General features: G+C 44.3%; 1 protein-coding gene across 5 annotated transcripts in view; it reads right to left on the bottom strand.

The window, feature by feature from the left end:
• The window catches only part of LOC126458354 (uncharacterized), a 606,831-nt gene that overhangs the window by 5,677 nt on the left and 582,714 nt on the right, over nt 1-18,440 (bottom strand). For 4 of the 5 annotated variants that reach the window (XM_050095323.1, XM_050095324.1, XM_050095322.1 and 1 more), the window contains exons 6-8: nt 7,857-7,983; nt 933-1,213; nt 52-262 (exon numbers count right to left, since the gene is read on the bottom strand). In XM_050095323.1, coding sequence (XP_049951280.1) covers nt 52-262; nt 933-1,213; nt 7,857-7,983 — 619 coding nt within the window. Of the gene's footprint in view, nt 1-51; nt 263-932; nt 1,214-7,856; nt 7,984-12,073; nt 12,460-18,440 lie in introns of those variants that run through there. The other variant, XM_050095325.1, reaches the window with a different exon arrangement.

The following is an 18,440-nucleotide window of genomic DNA, read 5'->3' on the forward strand; positions in this document are numbered from 1 at the left end:
GTGACTGAAGTGCAGAAATACTAGCATTACAAAACTCTGCTCTATACACACCATCACAGGTCTTGGTAAAGTCTCTCCATTGCTAAGCCTGGCAAGAGGCAGGCCAAAGAGAGCTCCAAGGGGGCAGTCAGTGCAGTCTTCACCTTTGCTCATACTGCGCCTGAAAACCTGCCTGATACGCATTGGGGATTTCCGACTTTTCTTGCTGTTCTTTTTGTTTTCGGAACCTGCGGTAGCTTCACTTACTGGTTTCCGCTTGCTTCTGCAAGTACAAAAATAATTGACACAGATTAGACTAATCTAGTATATAGCGCTAATGAGAACAATAAGTTTTACTACTAAATGGACAGTGAATAGAGGCTTTATAAACACACTGTGTATGTGTACAACTGGCACATTAAAGAACAGTTGTATGTGTCTCCCAGGGAGGAAGATGAGAAATAAGCACAATAATAGCTTCAAAATATCTTTTAGTAAACCTAATTTTCTTTCTTTTAGAACACATCAGAACCCATATCAGTGAGCTATGGACACTGTAAATTATATTACAGCTATTCACGTCCACAGTTTATTTGTAATTATTTGAAAGGAAAATTCTGTAGATAAAATTGAAATGTTCCTAGTTTACCTTAGTGGGGCAACACTGTAAGGAGGGAAGGTTGAAAGGGGCGGGCATGTCACTTTGGCTTCTGGTTAAGAAGGAGCCTCCCAGTGTGAAGTAAGTGAAGAAAAGGATGTTCAAGGGAAAAGCATAAGAGATAGCACAGAGACACCTTCCCCTTACATACATCTCTATTTTAAATGTTTCTACTGGCAGCAATTAGAATTTCCCTTCTGAAAATACTGGTCAACCATTATGTTTCCTTGCAGTTTATTTATAAATCACTTATCCCAAATATGACGTATTATTACATGTGTAACTCGTAGCTCACCTGAGTATGAATTGGCATTTAGCTAGGGGATCTGGTCCATGCACATTGTTGCAGTGATCTAGGTCAAATCCCTCTTCAGCACTGAGCCCGTCACGCAAACAACTGAGCTTGATGGCGAAGGGACGCTCGTGCCCAATTAGTGGGTACGGTGCTTCCTCCCGGGATGTCTTTGCCCACAATTGGAAGTCATCTGGGTCCAGCCCGCGCATCTCCAGGTGCTGCAGTGCAAGGCGGATGCAGGCACGAGCTGTCTCTTCCGGGCTCACACTGAATGTTTTACACTGCAAGAGAGATTCAGTTTTACTGTGTGCTCCGACACCTGTGGATCTTAGAACTAGTGCAATTTGCTTATTACAAAAAATAAATTACTCATTACCATAAGATGTGAACTATGAGAACAGGAACAAAAAAATTTGATAAACTGTTTTAATATATTGATCTGACTTGTTTCCTTTTTTCCATCAGTCAGTCAGGCTAGGTAACTATACAGGTTCGAACAGAAACTTGTCATGCCATACTAATTATTATTACATTCCCATGCAATTAAGCTCACACTTCACAATGACAATACCTTGGCACTTAACCTAGTTATATTTTGCCTGTGTGCTCGTGGAAGAGTTTTGTTTCCCTGAATTTGGCTGGCAATGGCATGAGCATATGACTGTCACAGGTAATGCTCCAATAGCCAAGCCACCACTCTCAAATACAATACAGAGTTACTCAGTTGCTGCAGCAGTAATCTTCGGACTATTGGTGAAATTCCTTTCAGTTTTTAAAGTAGTGCTCACAGGTTTGGAATGTCTCAGGAGATACTGTCAGTTGTGTTCTGCAACACAAAACGGGTTCGAACCAGATACCTTATAGTTTAACGTGTCAATGCATTTTTTTGTCATTTCATTAAGATGTTGAATGTACCGCTATAGCACCCTGAGAACGCAGATACCTGGGAAATATATTCGTTATGAGGTGTTCTACAATCATCTCCAAGCGAGCTACGGAATTTTATCTATTGTTTCCTTCTTTCTTTGGACAACTACCGCTATGTACGTTGACTCGACCACAGTGCTGCGAACTGTGTAGTTCCCGCACCGTTAGCAAATGAAAAGAATTGGAAGGCGAGACAACACTGCATCTAACGGCTCAGGTGAAACGATCGAGCCGTTGTCGCTCTTAAACATAACGGACGTGTCGAGAGTTGGTAAACACGACACAACAGCTGTCGCCATCGCTTTACTGAGATCGAACGATCCGAGCGAACGTATGTACGGTAATGTGTCAACAACAGATTAACAACCTAAAACCAATCCGTTGTCTGCCTAAAGTGGAAAATATATTGACGCCTCCCAAACAAGCAAATATTATTATAACCACGAACAGACAGTTAACAAAGAGAAGAAGTTCTGGATCGGCAGAAGTCGGTCGATTTCGGCTCGCTCGTTTTGTGCTCTCGTCCACTGCCAATGTCAGTGATCTTATCGAGAATATCGTTTATGTAGCCACTGTGAAGCGACTGTATTGGTGTGTTGCGTTGTGTCGCATAGTAATACATCTATTGATGAGTGACGTAATGGTTTCTGGCCCATCCAGGCAGCGCCAAATACACAAGCGAAATAAAACTGAAGGCTTCTGCTTTATTCTGGGTAATCTATTGAGTTTTGCCCGAGCATGGGAGGGTTGGTAAGTACTTGTATAATATGAACTACTTACTGAAACGACGTGATTTTGTGTAAAAAATGTGTTATGTGCAAAATTATAAAATGCCTGTCGCATTGCAAGAGTCAGTTTCTGACAGGGCTCGACAGAAGTAGGTAGAAATTTTAGAGGAACGCTTTGTCGTCTCAGTTGTTGAAAGTGTTCGAACAATAGTCGAAAAGGTTCGTGGTTTGAACTCCGGGTACTCGTACAATCTTTTCCGTCAGGTAAGGCTAACCCTAACTTGCTGCATATCCCCAGGCGAACAGTAGATGAAACTCTGCTTTTTCACTTTACCGTCTACGTTTCACCTCTCTACAAGGCGACTCTCCAAACAAATGCCATCAGAAAATACTTCTTTAACATTCATATTCGATTATTCGATGATGAATATCTTTTTTATTTTTTCAGGAACACTTTTGTTGCTACTGCAGGTTTGCATTTCTACAGCCTCTTTACTTACGTCACGTTAGTTATTGTTCTTTCCAAACGACGGAACTCGTCTACTACGTCAGTGTCTCATTTCGTTATCTGATTCCCTCAGCATCACATGATTTAATTCGATTACATTCCGTTACTCTTGTTTTGCTTGTATTGGTGCTCACTGAATAAACTCTCTTTAATACATCCAGTCCAGTCACCAGGTCCTGTAAGTCCTTTGTCGTCTCTTGATTGAATTGCAGCGTCATCGGCAAACCTTTTTAAGTTTTTGAGATGAATTAAATGCACTAAAATGAGACGACTTAGGATAATTCTCATTTATTGTTCCTTCTCAGTCGCAGATTTTTCTTTAAATTACATGTTTCGATCACTCAGATGTTGTGGGGGACCAGAGTCATCCTGAATTTTCTGAAGGAAACTTCCGCCATTTGACTTTTAACTTCATTTATTTTACACAATCGTGATTTCGGCCTTAGAAGCCATTCTCAAGTGCATGTTGCTATGTTAAAAATATGTCTTAACTATTCCTGACCTGTCATCGTCAAATAAACGTGGAAGGTACATAATATGGCTGATAATGTGCACAATGAGAAACCATTAACATACAGTTTGGCGTACTTCACAGCTAATATGTTTCTGTGGTTTCTGCGACCTGCACTGATCACTTTTGTTCATTAAGTGAAAAGAAGAAATGAAAGCAGCTTTAAGTACGCCATACTGTATGACAATGGTTTTTCATTGTGCACATTGTTAGCAATATTATGTATCTTGGATATGTACTCGTATCCTGTAATACAACTGGTCTATAAGACCAAAGATATGTTCTATTGACGATGACACGTCACGAACAGGTGAGACACATTTTAGCATTTCACCACGTACTTGAGAATGGCTCCTAATGCCGAAATCATGATTTTCTAAAATAAGTAAACAGTTAACCGTCAAATCGCGGATTTCTTTTTCTTAAAAAAGAAGAAAATACCCTCAGATCATCAACTGATCTAATTGGTTGTTGAGCAACCTGTCTGGTCTACTCAGAACCATATATCAGAGCACTGTACTCTGTATGTTAAATAAAAATTGTCTTCAAAATGAGATGAAATTCTTGAAGAGCGTTTTCACAGAAGCTGCACTTGCTTTACAATTATTAAAGTTATTTAAAATCCATATTTGTATTTGGTGCTTGCAAAGACGGATTTTGAATACCTTTAGCAACATTATATGACTGGATCGTAATTCTATTTCTAAATTTCTCTTCCTTTAATGCTTGTTCATCGTTCATGATTAGAATGTGTGTGTGTGTGTGTGTGTGTGTGTGTGTGTGTGTGTGTGTGTGTGTGTGTGTGTGTGTGGGGACGCGCGCCGAGAGGGCTGGAGCCGAGAGGGAGGGGGGTGAGGACTCATACTACTGTCTGGTCGCCTATTAATCCCCATATACCAATGCCTGGCACCCTTTCTGCCTTTAAACTGTCGTGGAACGTCTTGGGCGCTGCGCGATTCCGAGAGTATACAGCTCACAGGTCTGCTCGTAAGAGCGCAGCACCGCAGAGTGCAGCCTGACATGCGGTTTCTGTTTTGCAGGCTACAGCTTGGCGTAGTGCGGTCCCCTGGCGATGTTACGTTTGCTGCGGTCGGGGGTAGACAGCCCGTAAAAAAGGGAGAGGAGACACTGCGAGACGAGCAACGTCTCAATTCCGCGCCGCTCTGGAACCTACGTGCCTCCCTCCCCCCTTTCTCACTTAGCTTCTTTGTAGGAGAGCGCTGCTGCCTATGTGAAAGAAACTGGAGGCGAGAGCTAGAAACAGCTTTACTGCCTTAGTCTTCTCTCTTCCAAGAATGGAAAACAAGATCTTACTGTCCAGTAGCACCACTACTGTTCTCAGTAGCCGCAATAATGCCAGGTGCACAATCACCCCGGCTCTGACGACACCATAGGAAAAGACACTCATTACTGGGAACGTTCTGCTGGATATGAACCGCCACTGTCTTACAGTTCACACCTTGCGAATTTTGCGGTGAATGTCTACTTTCATAGTGGGGGTAAACGATGAGTGCTTGTTACATTTATATTTGAAACTGTTTCCTTTTCAGTCATCATCGATATCCTCGCTGGTTTATTACCGCCTCCCTTCCATTTATGATTTCTTTCCCTGTGCCAAAGAAGGAGGGAGATTGGGACGTGGCGTAATCCGATGTAGGAGCACAACCATTTTTTTATTTTTTTTTAGTTTGTTTTGTTTTGCTTGCCACCTCTTCACTCCACACGATTAATGGACGACTGCACTTCAATCCATGTCTTCGCCGCATATTTGGGTGGTCTCCCTCCAACGGTATTCGAACCAGTCATGTCTCGAGTCGAGAAACAACCGCCTCGTAAGATCTTGGCTGCAGTGGCAGGCACCACTACTCCGAAATAATTGGTATTGTTCAGCCACTGTAAATGTACTTCATATAAAGCAATATGGCGGTTCGAGATAACGCTGCCACAGCAGTTTGTTGACACTCACCTCATATGATTAAAAATTAACAACACATTCGCAGAATTATTTTATGAACGTCACAAATATGTTACTAGCGTTTAGCGTTTTTAATGGTTGAGCTGAATGTTATGGCTGGCTCCGAGCACTATGGGACTTAATTTCGGAGGTCATCAGTCCCCTAGAACTTAGAACTACTTAAATCTAACTAACCTAAGGACATCACACACATCCATGCCCGAGGCAGGATTCGAACCTGCGACCGTAGCGGTCGCGCGATTCCAGACTGTAGCGCCTAGAACCGCTCGGCCACCGCGGCCGGCAGCTGAATGTTAATCTGATTATGAAAGCTTATTATATAACGAAGTGCAGTTAAGCCGTTGAACGCTAAAACAGGTGAAGTGTAAATCCCGGTACCTCATATCCGACAAATAGGTGATACTAATAAAAGTACTCCTAATAACACGACCGACTGCAGCGTCGTCCTCGGCCAATGGCGTCATGTGGTGCATTATGGAGGGACACGTAGTTAGCACATCCCTGTCCCGGTCGTCGGGTTTCTTGACCTTGGAACCGCTACTGCTCCGTCAGGTAACTCCTCAGCTGACCTCGCGAGGCTGATTCCACCCTGCACCAGTCCAGTCCTCCCACCAAGGAAAAATCCCTGGCAGTACCGGGAATTGAACCCGGGTCCCCTGGATGGCACCTCAGTAGCACTGACCACTCGGTTACAGAGGGGACAGGAACAACAACATTACTACTACCTGTACTGCCACCACACTCATGTTGAAACAGCAGCAGACATTACCTGCAGTAGTGTGCAGTACCGAAACTGGAATCGAGTTCCCTACAGACGCTAGCTGAGCTTCCCAAGGCAAGTATAACCAACTAATTCAAAAGCTCCAGCCCCACCGCCCCTCACTTGTAGTTTTGTAGGCCTACTCCTCTTCATTTCAAAGTGACTATCAGACCAATTGTCTAATTGGATTGAAGAGCTCCTAGATAACAGAACGCAGCATGTCATTCTCAAGGGAGAGAAGTCTTCGGAAGTAAGAGTGATTTCAGGTGTGCCGCAGGGGAGAGTCGTAGGACCGTTGCTATTCACAATATACATAAATGACCTTGTGGGTGACATCGGAAGTTCACTGAGGCTTTTTGCGGATGATACTGTGGTATATCGAGAGGTTGTAACAATGGAAAATTGTACTGAAATGCAAGAGGATCTGCAGCGAATTGACGCATTGTGCAGGGAATGGCAATTGAATCTCAATGTAGACAAGTGTAATGTGCTGCGAATACATAGAAAGATAGATCCCTTATCATTTAGCTTCAAAATAGCAGGTCAGCAACTGGAAGCAGTTAATTCCATAAATTATCTGGGAGTACGCATTAGGAGTGATTTAAAATGGAATGATCGTATAAAGTTGATTGTCGGTAAAGCAGATGCCAGACAGATTCATTGGAAGAATCCTAAGGAAAAGCAATGCGAAAACAAAGGAAGTAGGTTGCAGTACGCTTGTTCGCCCACTGCTTTAATACTGCTCAGCAGTGTGGGATCCGTACTGTAGCTTCGTTACAGTAGTAATCACGAAAGCGTTACAGAGATGATAGATAAACTCCAGTGGAAGACTCTGCCGGAGAGACGCTCAGCAGCTCGGTACGGGCTTTTGTTGAAGTTTCGAGAACATACCTTCACCGAGGAGTCGAGCAGTATATTGCTCCCTCCTACGTATATCTCGCGAAGAGACCATGAGGATAAAATCAGAGAGATTAGAGCCCACACAGAGGCATACCGACAATCCTCCTTTCCACGAACAATACGAGAAGGGAGAACCGATAGAGGTACTCAAGGTAACTTCCGCCACACACCGTCAGGTGGCTTGCGGAGTATGGATGTAGATGTAGATGGTGTGGGTCGATATATGGAGTTGAGTTACTGAAACAGTGCCGGAACTCGTTCCATCTCATCATAAAGTTTAAATCTGATTTGAAGTTTCATTTTAGTGTACACTGCACCGAGAAGTGAACATCCGAAGCGGAATAACGTTTCACTGGATAATAAAGGACCAATTCTAGTGATGTCAATTAACCTGCAAATATCCTTACCATCCACCCCACAATTCTTTTGTGTGTGTGTGTGTGTGTGTGTGTGTGTGTGTGTGTGTGTGTGTGTTTCCTCAGAGTGCTGCTCTGGGATCGGGAACCTGGCGTGATAAAAGGAATACTACGCAACGAAAGACGTGGAGTGCTTCGCCGAAACGGACCGCTCAGGGCTGGAAGACGGTGCGCAGTGAGCGAGAGAAGCTGTACTTACGTATTCAATGCTGGTGGCAGCGTCATAGTAGACGACTTGGATGTTGGTGGAGCGGGGCTCTTTGTCGCGTTCCGTGCTGACCACCTCGTTCAGCTTGTTCCACCAGAGGTCGCGGGCCGCCTGCGTGCTGAAACAAAACACCAAACGTCACGGAACGTCGAGGAGAGTCCACTGCTGCCAAAGCAGGCAACAACTGCACAACTCATGCAGTGGGTAGGATGGTGATGCCAAGTCTTGAATCTGTTTACCAGCTCTTCGACGTGGATTTTACTTCTGGAAATGTTTCGCGTATGAGAGAGAGAGAGAGAGAGAGAGAGAGAGAGAGAGAATCATAAATCTGCAACAGTCATCAGCACCAAGGCTCCTTCGGACTCTGCAAACCGTTTCTAGCCATGATCCTCCTCCAGCTTATAAGTTCCATCACGTAATATAATCGACCGTCTGAAGGGAAGGGAAGGGGGTTCGCCCATAGAGATGCAGAACGGTCAAAACTGGACGCAGTTCGATGTCAATCTCCAAGCCCTAGAAAGCTATGACATTTTCCACGTAAAGGACAGACGTGAATGTTACATAAAATTCTAAAAAAATTAGAAAAAAGTCATCTGGTCGACCACATACTGAGCTTCAGACACCTGTATTACCGCTCTCTTATTAAAACTGTTTCAGCCACCAGGCGAAACACAGTGACTCCTTACCCCTAATCTAATCCACGCAATCTCGAAAGTATTCTTTTCCACAATACGCATTGTTTCAGTAGCCATGTGCCACCACAGAGCACAGTACTCACTAGAACAAATTAAAATGATTTCGTCGTTTTTTTTTTTTTTTTTTTTTTTTTGGACTGCCAGCGTTCTCCTGCCCTTAGGTCAATCAACCAATATTTAACGTTTCGCGAAGTTGCCTTTTCCACTTCAGTTCGTCTAATAGACTGACAATGGAATCTATCCGATGGTGTGTCACTAGATGCAGTGACAAGGTTTCCGCTGCGTACAGTACTTTCGACACTAGAAACTCTACTACGCTCGACCTCACCCGCCTACAGTAATGAATTGGACGAGACGATGAGTTGTTAAGTCAATTACGCTCGCTGTACCTTCTGAATGACATAATCGGCTTAGCCATTCCTCCGTTAATAATACTATGCCGGCTCTCCAGGCTGCGAACCACAGCGGGCGCTTGTGTAATCGACCGTACGACGACTATCGACCTGTTCCATTTCCTGCGAAACGTCGCTTCTGCAAAAGTATCGATTCTGACAAAACTTCGCAGTAATGCCAGAAACATTAAACGCGTTCTCGTGTTCACTTTAATGTTGCAGAAAGGTTTTTGAGAATTGTCGGCCCGGCTCCGTCGCGTTCATTGGAGGCGGAACAGCTACGTATCTAGCTAGATAAGGGTGAGAAAACAAATTTACCAATAGAATTAGACTGGAGTGACTTGCGGGAACTGCTGAAAACCCAAGTAAGACTAATTGATCATACAATTTTTACTGTTGCTTAAACTGCTGATACATCACCCGTGGGATATTTACTCAAGCTCCGCCTCCCTAAGAATGTTTCGATACTACTTGATCCGTTCGACGTCGCTTTCACTAATAACGGCAACTCCGGCAATTATCAAACTACTGAATTTGTATACAGAGCAACTGTTCAAATTTCGGCTTGGACAGGTAAGACAGGTCTTTTTTTTTTTTTACGATCTCTCTAAATCACTGAAGACTGCTTCGGTCGCTATTCGAAGCAGGTCGCTTACTCCTTCCTAATCTCCTCTTTCCTTTTTCAGGCGAGCCAAACAAATAAAACGCAGCCGATTGGAGGTTATACAAATCAGTGGTTGGACTTCTTTCGCCTATGTATGTTGACAGAAGTTCTAGTTCTGAAATTTACCATCCGAATATAATCTGTTCTAATGTCAACCTACTACCGTTATTTTCCTTTATACAACACTTGTATGAAACAGTAAAAGTTAAACGGAAATTACTAGCACTGCTCCAAACTTAGGGAAAAACATATATTTTTAACGTCCATCGATGTCGAGGTCATTAGAAACAGATAAACTAATGATTAGAGAAATACGGGGGAGGAAATCGACTGCATACTCTTGAAGGAACCATCCCGACATTTGTCCCAAGTGTCTAAGGAATGAAACAGAAATCTAGAAGGTCTGACGGAGGATTTGAACAGCGTCAGGCGCATCTGCTCGAAAATAAACAAAAAGCAAAATACAGGCAGTCGACGGACTTTTATGGATAAAATACTTGCATATATCTTTCACTGCCTCTGTATGACACTTGGAACAACTGTGGACTCGTTACTAAATAAATACGTTTCTTGTCTATAAATGAGAAACAATTTATTGCAGTTCGTGTAACTGGTGAGCTGAGTTTCGAATTGTAACTTTGTTCTCAGGCTGGAAATCTTCAAATAGTCTTTAAATTTTTTTTATTTACGAATTAACATCCACGGAAGTGTTAGGTACATGTCATCGCTATTAACAAATGAAATCTGATCATATACGATATTTTTAGATGCTCTGATTATATTATTTCCCGTGCTGCACTACGGAAGTGGAGTAACCTGGGTCACTCGGAACTTTCCAGCTTATCAGCTGCTTTTATCCACAGCGGAAATAGCTCGGCTGCCAGAAAGCGCATAGGGGAAGCCGGTCGAAAGAGAAATGCTCGGAGGGCAGATAATCTCATAACGCGGCAGCCACCCGCATAATTGCCTAACGCAACACCGCGTTGCCCCTAGCGCGCCTGTGATTCAAGCGTGACTCCGCCGTTACGCAAATCGAGGCGCTTGCTTTCCTGTGCGATAGCATTCCGGGGCAGCTATGCGGCCGAGGAATTTCGTCATCTGCCGCAGCGTCGGCAAACGCAGGCGCTGCGTCCCGACGGCGACGAAGGGTCGAATTCTATTCTTACGGCGAACACCTGCTACTCGGGAGCTACGCCTTGCCGCTCCTCTGTCGCCCAGTCTAGAGCCGATTCACTGTGCGCCGCTCTGGAATTCGGTGGGCGTTGGGGATCGTGCTGCAGGTCACGTACGCGGGGAACCCCCTGGTGCTCCGTCACGGAACGCCACTAAAACCCACGCATTTAATCGATTTCCGTCGTTTGCACAGACACATCGACGACGTGATTTCGGAGCTGCAGTATTGTGTACCTCGACCATGTACCCACGACTTTTTCTACTGCTCTGCTCTCGATTCCGCGCTATGCGGGGGAAATTGTTTAGTCTCGTTACTCTTCCAGTGCTGCCAACTAAAACAATGCAGTCCATGCTGCTGTAACTAACCGATTATCTTTATACTTTTAGTACTGCAATGGAAATCTACGCATCTCAAAAACAGCATATGACACAAGAATATTTGAGTACGTCAGTGTTTTCATAACATGGAGATTGGTACTCTATGTTCAGGAATTATCGAGAAACACAAAACATTGAAATATTTGCTAGTACACTAACTTATAACAGCGTCGAGGAATGTGACGTCGGCAGCTAACCATGGCATCCTTCGGAGATACGATATTTACATTCAGCTCAAGAGTTACACATTTCCACATGTATCAAAAGCGGACGAGACCCAATCGCGTAAACTAATGGATGGCAAGTGACGGCCGTAGTACACAGTAAAAGAACTTTGTCAAACACGTCTTATAAAATATTTGTTATGTGCTGGGGTACATCAGTGATAGTTACAAATAGTTCTTAGCTTTCATGAGAGATTTGTAAATGATCTTTGACAGTGTAATACTAACCTTCGCGATTTATCAGATTTCGACAGCGAATTACGTGAATACCGGGCTGAATCCCTGCTTCCATTCCACATACACGAACAACCAAATATCAACATCAGAAAAAGTGCCATTTGTGAATTCCGTAGTGAATCTGGGAGGACGCAAGAAAGGAAGAGGAGAAAAATTAATAATGTAACTCCTGCAGACGAAAAAAATGGCAACAATGATTCGACGCGATGATACTTGAAAAGTCTGCGGAAGTATTGGATAAGCTTAGATATATACGATCTGTTGCAGACGATAGACGTGTGTACAGTTCATATTACGCTACAAAACTTACACAGACTGTATATACAAGAAAAAATATAAGTTATTTCCGTCCGGTACTTTTAAGCTTTTTAGCCGAGGTTTGGCTGTCAGACAAGGCGACGAAAACGGTGAGGAAGGCGACACTATGTAAAAGAGCGTTGCGTACTTGTGTATCCATGCGGCGACCAATCTCCTTCTGGCAGAAGTTGCGGTTTTGGGCGACGCGCGCTGCGGCGGCGAAGGTGTCTGCGGCCGGGAGTCGAACCCGTGTTGGGTCCATCCCTCGAGCAGCACCTGTCCGCCGTCGGCGTCGCTAAGCGACGAGGACGCCGAATTGAGACGCTCGACGCGACGCGGACCCCTGCGGTAACGGCGCCGGTGCGACGAGCCCGACGAGGAAGACGACGACAAGGAAGACGACGAAAGCGACGCGGGAGTCGGCGACGCCTTTTGGCGGCGGCGCAGCGTCCAGCAGCCCGACGCTGCAGAGTCCGGTTCGTCCAGCACGACGGCGCGCGCTCCGTGCAAAACCGTCATTTTTTTTTTCCTCCGGTGGCCGGTAGCTAGCCTCACTCCGCTCTCGTAAACACTTGCGCGCTCAGGCTACGAATACCTCATTAACTCTCACAACACGCGGGAACAGAAATGATTCATTGTCGCGAAACACTGTTGCGTCGTCGGCCAAGCATCTCAGCCTGCGTCAGAAGAGGGGCACAATTACGACACTAACGGAGCGTCAACAAACGACTGCGTGCGCTCGCATCTCCAGACGCGACGCATCTGCCCACCACACTCACACGGACCTTACTGACAGCTGACCGGCCGCGCAGTGCGCGCGCAGCCGGGGTGACGGGCCGTGCGCAGCGCCGGCTAGTGGTGGAGGGGAGAGCATCTTCCACCCCCCGGAGCCCGGAGCAGCCACCGCTGCGAGACGCACTTAACTGACGGAAGGGCCACAAACAAGGGATCAGTCCGGTCTCGCTGATGGACGCCTGCGACAGGTAGGCAGTGCCTCTCCATTACCTGCCTGTGATTATACCCCACTGGCTTCCAGGAACTGGGTCCACATCCGCTGCTAATTGCCATCTCATCAGCAACTGCTAAGAGCGTCCTAGAATTTCTCGAAGAATCAAATGCATGTAGCTATTAGTACTTGCGCGGATTATTGCCTTATTCGCAAATCCGACGATACAAAGTGTAATACTAAAAAAAATACTACGAAACCGAGAAAATTTTATGTTTCTAATCACAAAGAAGATCAGCACCCGCAAACTTTACTAGAGAAAGGATCATTTTAAACACTCAGCCATTGGATGTGACTATCAGATTTTTTAAAAAACTAATATGTCCTTATACACTAAATTGGACTCTAATTAGCTATAACACAGCTGCACAGCCGAAATTGCAATAGTTGATTTTACGAATAAATAGTTTTTAACGGCCAGACGGCGATGTCTTTAAAAAATATTTTTTGATCGAAATCTAGTGATTGACATCACATCATACTCCGCAAGCCACCTAATGGTGTGTCGAGGAGGGTACTTCTGCTGTCACTAACTGATCCCTCCCCGCCCTGCTCCATTCGCGAATGGCGCGTGGGAAGAATTATTGTCGTGGGGCTCTATCTTGGTTCTAATTTCTCATACTTTCTCGTTGTGGTCATTACGCGATATGTATGTGCGAGGAAGTAATATGTTGTCCGACTCTTCCCGAAACGTGCTCGCTCGAAATTTCAATAGTAAAACTCAGCTACTTAGGTGCAATAAAGACTGAAGGAACGAATGCTGTGATGAAAATTCGATCGACTAATTTTAGAACAGAACAATAAAGACTCGCAAACCACGGCTACATTTCTACGAGTAATGAAGCATTGGGGGGAGCGCGATACTTTATACAACGAAAAGATCATCGAGGAAGATTAAAACGATCGCTTTGTATAATCTGTCAATACCCTTACACAAAATATCAACCAAATGTATTAAAGTAACTAGACACACTACTTCAGAAAGTCCAGTGTGCTATCCCCTGAGATACTGTCTTTAGAAGACTGAGAATATTTGTGACAAAAATAGAGAAGAACTGCCATTATCCCCAATATTGATTTGAGGTCCAAGAGAAGTTTCTTATACTGTAACGCTGTACTCCAATGAACGTTTGTGACAATAGCTGATCCTGTAGGAGGCCACATGCATTTGCTGAGCTCCGACATGTAAACCAGTTACCACTGTACCTAAAGATTAACACCGAACCACGACCACTGTACCGTTTCGAATCTCTCACAAATCTGTCCGCCATTGCAAGTCATTAGATGCCAATAACGGTAGTATGCCTCTTCAAATGATAGAAGAACGTGAAACTTCCATTCTCGTAAGCTAACAGTTGAGATATATTTACTTAGAGAGAGAGAGAGAGAGAGAGAGAGAGAGAGAGAGAGAGAAGGATAGCGGACTCTTGGTGTAAGAAACAACTTAGTCATATTTTCCATACTATGTTACCGTCAATTGCAACAATGACCGTGTGAGAGAACGATGAGAAGAAGTCAGTCCTTCCTCGTATTATTTGTCAAAAGATCGCTTACAGGTTTGTCAAATTATTGCGTCAGTAGCAGACATTTACTTTCTCGTTCCTTCAGCACATCTTTTCGTCCTTTTGGTAATACTGCTCCGTTCACAATCTGTGCTAATCATAAAAGTGACGAAAAGATGAGTATGTTCTCAGTAAACGCCGCTACTGGTTTTTACCTGGTAATAATTTACTTTGCTTCTTTCGAGTTACTCCTCGTTCTCTCAATGAGGCATCAAAAAATCAGTAGCAGACATTTACTTTCTCGTTCCTTCAGCACATCTTTTCGTCCTTTTGGTGATACTGCTCCGTTCATAATCTGTGCTAATCATAAAAGTGACGAAAAGACGAGTATGTTCTCGTCAGTAAACGCCGCTACTGGTTTTTACCTGGTAATAATTTACTTTGCTTCTTTCGAGTTACTCCTCGTTCTCTCAATGAGGCATCAAAAAATCAGATCACAGATCTTTATGAAGTAACAATTCATTGCTTTGGTACGAGAGAATGACTACCTGCCTTGATTTGAAATATGATGACTTCTACGGGCTGATAACTACGCCTGGGAATGTCACACCCAACCTGATATCTCATGATCTGAATGCAGAGTGTAGTAGCGTTGCGTGATCTAATGTGCTGGCCTGTATCACGTACACTTGGACAGATAATAAAAATCTTTACCTAAATCAGTAAATAATTTGAAGGTTAGTTTGAACATTGCGGTGTTTTACTAGACGTGGTTCTGTTGGGTGTGGTATGCAGTTGCCTACCACTCACGTGAAGGTCTCGAATTTTTATTAAATGTTTCTATCCAAGTCCGTAGAGCTATAAGATATGAGCAGTAGTTGGAGCACGTAATAAGCAGCGAAACCGACTCGAAAGTGACAGAAATGGAACGATTTGCGTCAGGCCGACGAGCCACTTGTTGTGGTCTTAAGTCCAAAGACAGGTTTGATGCAGCTCTCCGTGTTAGTCTATCCTGTGTATGCCTCGTCATCTTTAAATAACTACCGCAACCTACAGCTGTTTGAACTTACTGAATTCATCTCTTGGTCTTCCTGCACAATTTTTACCTCTGCACACACATACTTCCACTACAAAATTGACAATTCCTTGATGCCTCTGGATGTGTCCTATCAACCGACCCCTCCTTTTTATCGAGTTATGCCGTACACATTTTTCCCTAATCCAGTTCCGTACCTCCTCACTTGTTATCCGATTCATCCAACTAATTTTCAACATTCTTCTATTGCACTAAATTTCAAAAGCTCCTATTCTCTTCTCGTCTGAATTGCTTATATCCTCGTGGCTACACTCCAGACAAATGCCTTCCGAAAAGACTTAATAATACGTAAATTTATTTTAGATTTTAACAAATTCCTCTTTCTCAAAAATTATTTTCTTGCCATTGTCAATCTACATTTTATATCCTCTCAACTTCGGGTATCATTAATTTTCTTGACTGGGTAGCAAACCTCGCCTACTACTTTTAATTTCTCATTTCCTAATCTAATTCCCTCAGCACCGCCTGATTTAATTCGACTACATTCCATTACCCTTGTTTTACTTTTGTTGATGTTCATCTAATATTCTCTTTTCAAGACACTACGCATTCCGTTCAATTGCTCTTGCAGTTTCTTAGCCTTCTCTGACAGAATTGCAATGTTATCGGCAAACCGCAAAATTTTTATTACTTCTCCCTGAACTTCAATTTCCTTTCCAAATTTCTCCTTGGTTTCCTCCTCCTTGGTTTCACTCCAGAGTGAATAACGTCAGGGATACGCTACAACTCTGCCTCTCTCCCTTCTCATTTACGGCGTCCCTTTCATATCCTTCGACATTTACGCTCACCGTACAAAAAATTAGTCACCTTACTATGCACGCACAGATGAACCGCTTAATCTTTACAGATGGTGCAGCGGACGTGTGCTCAAACGCGCGCGCTTTTTCTCTACACGAGCATACGCAGTAGCTATCAGACAGAGATTTCAGGTTTAAAACTGACATTTTACGTAAACAGGGGTAAATGTTAGGAAGTGATACAGTGGCAAAAAAGGGAAATCGCACGCAATTTGGTGGAACTGTGCGATCAAATCCTCAGCGAGTAGCTTAAACCGAATGCGACAAGCCTGCAGAACCTTGTTGACTAACTTCCTAACCGAATCCATACGATTATCATGTCCAGGGTGGAAGGGGAGGGGATATTCCACGATACTAATCTATGCTTATAATGATTTATCACGGGGTGATTAATTTTTTTTCCGGTGAGCTTATTTGATTACTACAGTTTATGTCGACAGCTGCAGTCTGCTGCGCCTGTGCAGGTGCGACAGATTTTGCCCTCCCCGCAAATCCCACCGCCCATGCCACCTGCACCCCTCTGCCGCCTACTTCCTCCCACGCGGCCCAGGTGCAACGTAACGGCCTCAGCGTTCCTATTGACAAGTTGGCAGCCCGTCTCCCCCTGGTGCACTGTCTATTTTGGCTGCGCGCGTTCATCGGGTCGGCTGCCCCGTCACGGGGTTTCTTCCCACGCTTAGGCAGCCACTTGATCATCTTGTATTTCAGGCGTTGCGGACGCAGCCGCAGACACACGAGGTGCAGTCGACGTGTATCGTGTTACGTGCTCGCACCACTGTCGTGCATAACACATTGTGTCTGCGCTTGTAGCACAAAGTTGCTTTGCGAAACCTTATCTTGCTGCAAACCCGGATCAAATTGATGCGTCAACCGACGTTCCATGTAAGCAAATAAGTATTACTCGTCGTATGGTACGGCAAGAGAACAAGGTAACTACATTACGGACAAAAGAACTCAATGAATCTGGCAAATTGCAACTCACATTCAGTCATTCTACTTACTTTTTTAAGAGGGTAATACCAAAAGTGAGATCTCCTCTTCTATTTATAAGTACATAGACTTGTTTATTTCTACAATGGTTTACATCAGTTTACAGCTTGAACATTTATCTATTTTTCGACATAATCACCATGCCTGACGATTCATTTTTGTAGGCGTTGTGGCAGTTTTTGTATGTCCATGTCATACCTGATCGCCGCTATGCTGTTCAGAAAGTTATGAACCTCCTCTTCTTTCACCTCGTCGTCGGAGCTGAATCGCTTTCCGGCCAAATGTTCTTTTAACCTTGGGGACAGGTGATAGTCACTGGGCACCAAGTCAGGTGAGTGGGTGATTATGTTCCGCTGAAACTGTGCATGGGACGTGACGCTGCAGAAACACAATTATTTGCAGTGGACTACCACCATCGGAACACACTTATAAAAGTCATGACATAACTCCTAATATCATGTCGGATCTACTTTTGCCCAGCGTAGTGCAGCTACTCGATGTGGCATGGATTCATCAAGTCGTTGGCAGTCCCCTTCCACGCTGCCTCTATAGCTGTCCATAATTGCGAAAGCGTCGCTGGTGCAGTATCTTGTGCACGAACTGACCTCTCGGTTATGTCCCATAAATACTCGCTGGGGTTCATATCGAGCGATTTGGGCGGCCAAATCATTTGCTCGAATTGTCTAGAATCTTCTTCAAACCAATTGCGAACGACTGGAGCCCAGCGACATGGTGCATTGTCATCCATAAAAATGTCATCGTTGTTTGGGAACATTTAAGTCCATGAATGGCTGCAAATGGTCTCCAAGTAGCCGAACATAACCATTTCCAGTCAATGATCGGTTCAGATGGACTAGAGGACCCAGTCGATGCCACGTAAACACAGCCCACTACCAGCTTGCACAGTGCCTTGTTGACGACTTGGGTCCATGGCTTCGAGGTGTCTACGACATACACTAATTCTACAATCAGCTCTTAACAACTGAGATCGGCACTCATCGCACCACGGTTACCCGGTCATGTAGGGTCCAACCGATATGGTCAAAAGCCCAGAAGAGGTGCTGCAGGCGAAGTCGAGCTGATAGCAAAGGCACTTGCAACGGTCTTCGGCTGCCATAGCCCGT

The sequence above is a fragment of the Schistocerca serialis genome, chromosome 2 (assembly GCF_023864345.2).
Source record: "Schistocerca serialis cubense isolate TAMUIC-IGC-003099 chromosome 2, iqSchSeri2.2, whole genome shotgun sequence".
NCBI classification, from domain to species: Eukaryota; Metazoa; Arthropoda; class Insecta; order Orthoptera; family Acrididae; genus Schistocerca; species Schistocerca serialis.